Below are 5,000 nucleotides of genomic sequence, written 5' to 3' on the forward strand. Positions count from 1 at the left end.
TGCTCATTGCCATTTTCCCCCTCAATGAATTAAGGGCCCATCATCTCTGATTTCAGTCTGAAGCTGCTGCTCGTGTTGTATGAAAGTGTAATTAACTTAGTCAACAGCCCAGCCTCAGGTCCAACACGGGGTCATTACGTGCCACAGGAGCATGCCCAGTCCTGTTTAAATGGTCTGCCTGGCTATCTAACTCAAGTGATTCCTCAGAGCTACATCGTTATTGTCTAGTGGCCTTCAATGGACGTTCAGTGTCTAGTAGGCTCCTCAGAAGACAGGAAGTGACTAGGGGTCCTAGGGTTAGTCACTCAGATTTGAGACTAGGCTACATTTATGCCTGTATGTCTACTCCAGTAATTCACCAGAATGTCAGTATTAGCATCCTGTATTTTTTTATAGGTTATTAGAGAAATCACTGGAGACCATTGACTCAAGTTTAATGACCTCACACTACGTACTGATGATTATAAAATCCCTGAGCTGTGCAACCAATTATGCACTGTTTACAGAACGTACCAATCCTGGGATCCAGTCTGTTAAATTAACTAGCATCATTTTCTAATTCAGGGGTTGTTTATGACTTGCAATGTTACAAACAACAACATTCTGGTGTTCCTGGCCTACTTCATCATATCTCAGGGCCCTCGTACACTGGGCCTGTTAATCTTCACATTGGTGCCATCTTTCACCCCACTGCTCAGGAGCATTCTTTTTTCTTCGCCAGTGTAGTATGGAGGAAGTATACTTGCCTTGCTCTACCAGCTGAGCCACAGGATCATCTAGGAACACAATGTCTCCACTTTGGAGTCAAGCAAAGAACTCAAAATTCCAAATTGGTCTGTTTCGCGCGTTTGTGTGTGTGTGTGTGTGTTTGTGTGTTGTGCTGGGGCTTTGTATTAGTATGTGAATGTGAATATTTCTCTATGTCTATGTTTATATCTTAGTACGTACATTGGGTTTTACTGTTGTAGGTGCCAAACTGTTTTGATATATGGCCTAAACGGCACCTCATATATGTGAGAGTGCCAGGGGGGACGAGATGATGCGTGTGTGTGAGAGAGAGATTGGTCCTAACCTTTCCCTCTCTTGTGTCTGCAGTTGTCCCACACCTGGTTGTGATGGAGGAGGACATGTGAGTGGGAAGTATGCTCGACATCGCAGGTAAGAGCTGCAGCTACATAGCACTTCTCCCGGAAAGCAGTTGCATCACATGCTAGCCCGCCGTCACATAACACTAGCTGCTCTCTCCATGCTAGCATGCTAGCCACACATTAGCCTAACATCACAGCCCAGCACTACTTGTACTCTCCTACTCTACCCTCTCTTTGGGATGAACCTAGACAAGACGAATGCTAATCTATTATTTCTGAACTGCCACAGTTGTATACTCTCTTAAAGTCACAATAGGTAGATCATAGAGATAGCCAACATCGCAGCACAGAACCACTTCCTCCCCCACACTTACATCCATCTCCAGCGCACTAATTAACAACAGACAGCTCCCTGTTATAGCCTAAGATGAAGGGACTGATGGGACTAACTAAGGTGCAGCTATGGCCATGTCAAACTTTTGTAAATTGTTGTTTAAGCTATGCAACAGCTGATGGAGATCTGTTTTTGGGGGGTCTTTTTGTTCAAAGTGAAATTGTGAAATTGACGTGAGAGTGTCTCAATGTTTGCACCATGGTGATGGGAAGTCAGGGAAGCACTAGTGTAGCCCCCCCCCCCCCCCTCAGAGAGATAGCACTAGTGTAGCCCCCCATCAGAGAGATAGCACTAGTGTAGCCCCCCCCCCCATCAGAGAGATAGCACTAGTGTAGCCCCCCCCCCCCCATCAGAGAGATAGCACTAGTGTAGCCCCCCATCAGAGAGATAGCACTAGTGTAGCCCCCCCCCCCCCTCAGAGAGATAGCAGAGAAAACAGGGAGGAGAGGTTGTGCAGCCTGTTCCCTGATCACTTCATCACTGAATATTTTTCAGAATATAGCATCATTTTCAGGAACTTTACTGGGTAACTTTACCGTTTCAATCCCTGTGACCCAATAATTATGTTTATTGGGTTTATGCACTGACAGGTCAAACACAAAACTTGACATACTGACTGTGAATGATGAATACCTTTTTGAAATGCACCCACTGAGAAAGAGAGCGAGTAAGAAATATCGCGTTTACACGAAGACAGCTAGCAAGTTTCAATAATGTAGAAGAGATGTAAAACCAGAACGTCTCAGAAGTGGAGAAAAGCTATGACAGCAAATATTTGTTGGTCTTATTTAGAATCTACTTGGAGAAAGAGAATTTAATGATTCAGAATGGAAAATCATGACATTTTGTTCCATTTACCATTACATTACACAAGACACAATGCAATATCATGCACAAAAACAAAAACCCCGTTTGAAAGAAAAAGAGCATACATATTCAACTTCATCTAGCTTTACATTTTTGCTGTGCAGTAGAGCTGAACACAAAAGTTGTATTTAGAGCTGAAAGAGACCTGGCGAATCTTTGATGATACGCCAAAGTTGTTTCCTTGGTTCGAATTGGCTGATAGTGAGTAAGTAAGAGAACTCGGGAAGACGGTTTAGCAAAATTATCCGCTTATTCCAACAAAGTTGTAGCCTCGGAATTTCTAACGCACAGCACAGTAATCTCAGATCGTACAGTTACAAGTCACAAGAATCTATTTTTGCACTGAATTGAAACGGGTATACATTTGAACTGAACTAGCTTGTGCCTAAACACAACCACGTTTTCCACCTGTTGTTCATTAGCAACATTTGCCAGCCTTCTACTTAACACATCTGAGAACCTGCTAATTCCATTTACGTTCTCATATTAGCAACTTGAGACAACCTGTTGTCCACAGATTCCGTAAAAGCAATCCTCATAGTTACGTGCTCTGGAACATTTGACAAGGGACCAGAGCACTACGGAGAAATGCACTACCAATCAGGTTGCCATGGTGACACAGGAAGGAGTGGATGTGCTATCACAAACATGTGCAATCTGTGTGTGACAAGCAGTGTTGTGTAACTGTCAATGAGGAGATGGATACAGATAAATCTCATCTGCCTCTCCTAGGGTGTGGCCTGTAAAATAAGAACATGCATGATATGGTGATACAGGGAAATGAAGAGTGCTGAAGAGCAAGACTGGATTGGACCAGTGCAGCGCCAGTTAACATAATATAACACATGAGGCTAAACAGTGTTAGGACAGGGGATTGATTCTTTCTTGGCAAAAAATAAATAAATAAAACTAGAACCTCTTTAGTGCAAGAAATCACAAGATGTACAAGTAATAGAGTGTCCCATTTGGAGATATCAATAGGTATCCAAAATTGTTCCACATGTTATTTAACCTATTATACGGCTCTTCAGAATGCTGCAAAATGTTCCAATATAGGTTCAATATATCTTCATAATGAGCGCTGCAAAAAATTAATGACTGCTGCCATTGGCAATAGGGTTTGTACTTCTATTTCATATATTTTGTGTCATTCCGCAAGTAGTCTGTTCACTTCTAGTAACAGAAATTCATTGTAACTTGAAGTTAGCCAGTAATAACAGTTGCCATGCAACAACTCAAAGAAAATGGAAAATGTTCTATTTGCATGAAGAACTGTTTTTTTTCTCAGCAGAACAAAATCACTTAAAAAGAGATATTTTGGAGGAAAGTATAATTGTACAATCTGCGGGAAAATTTTCAGTCTGCCAGTCATTAGTCAAAATAAATCCCTTTAGGACAATACAAGATCCATTCATCCTGTCTGGATACATTTTTTGATGATTACCGACAGACAATACATTATCACTTACTTATTACACATATTATAGATGTGTTATAAATATTTATATTTATAAATAGTTATATTCATATATATCTATAGCTATTGATAGATACAACTATTGAGCAGATGACTTCCAATAGCAAAGGCAAAATGAACAAGTATTTATTCCAGAGAAATGGTGGATACAAAGGATCTTCCTTAAAATATGATGAGGCACCTCAGATAGAGCAGACGAGCTAATTGACTAAGAAAATCCAGAATGATTTTTAGGGCTAAACATGAGCATTACAACAGATGGCATGATCTCTTAGTCATTACAAAAGAACAAGACATGAATCATGACACAAAAACAAGAGGAGAATACCCAAACCATAAAACCAAACAACTACTTGCCCAAATGATATAAGACATTCCTCCAAAATATATTTTTTTAAGTGATTTTATTGCCTTTTCTGTGGCTTCTGCTCAGAAAACATTGTACAAATAATACAAAACCATATGGCCTCTTGAGTTAAACCTACGGATCTAATATTATAATATGACACTTAATCATAACAGACTGAGACCCTTTCATTAAGGGGTCTAATACACCTTCATCGGGAATATGAAGACTAATACTAGATATTGTACACTGTGAACCCAGACTGGTTTAATGAAGTCAACATTTTTGAGGAAATTGATTACCTTAAACCATTTAATTTATCTCATCTCTCTCAATTGTTTGATTTAGGGACAAGTATTTTGCAAACATATCCAGCATTTCTCACAGCTTTCTCACACATGTTCATACAACGCATCTTTATTCAGTAAAACTACCTTATGTGTATCAACATCATAAAACTTTACCACTTTAGTGTAGTTTTTTCATACAATGGAAAGTAGCAGATAGCCGTATATTTAACAACTGCCATCAGCATGGAAGCCACAGACGGATGACACTTACTGACTTGACTCATATTATTCCATTGACCATATGGGTTCCCTAGAGTGCATCCGAAGCCCTGAGAAATGAACCACTTTTCAACTTGTTTTGCTGTATAGCCTCAAGACTTCAAGAAGCTTCATCTTGCCATTTACAGTCCTGGAATCTAAGCAGTGGGAGAGTTTGATTACTATCAATACCTGAAATCCTCATGGTGGGAGTAAAGAACAGAACATGTCAAAGCACAGCATTAATACACAAACTATGTCCCACATTATGTTGGTGTTT

The 5,000-nt window shown here is 40.1% G+C and overlaps 1 protein-coding gene across 1 annotated transcript in view; it reads left to right on the forward strand.

The window, feature by feature from the left end:
- Nucleotides 1-5,000, forward strand: part of myt1la (myelin transcription factor 1-like, a) — a 71,305-nt gene that overhangs the window by 17,692 nt on the left and 48,613 nt on the right. Inside the window, exon 5 of the mRNA XM_031581829.2 lies at nt 1,096-1,158. Coding sequence (XP_031437689.1) covers nt 1,096-1,158 — 63 coding nt within the window. The remainder of the gene's footprint in view (nt 1-1,095; nt 1,159-5,000) is intronic.

This window comes from Clupea harengus, chromosome 15 (assembly GCF_900700415.2).
Source record: "Clupea harengus chromosome 15, Ch_v2.0.2, whole genome shotgun sequence".
NCBI classification, from domain to species: domain Eukaryota; kingdom Metazoa; phylum Chordata; class Actinopteri; order Clupeiformes; family Clupeidae; genus Clupea; species Clupea harengus.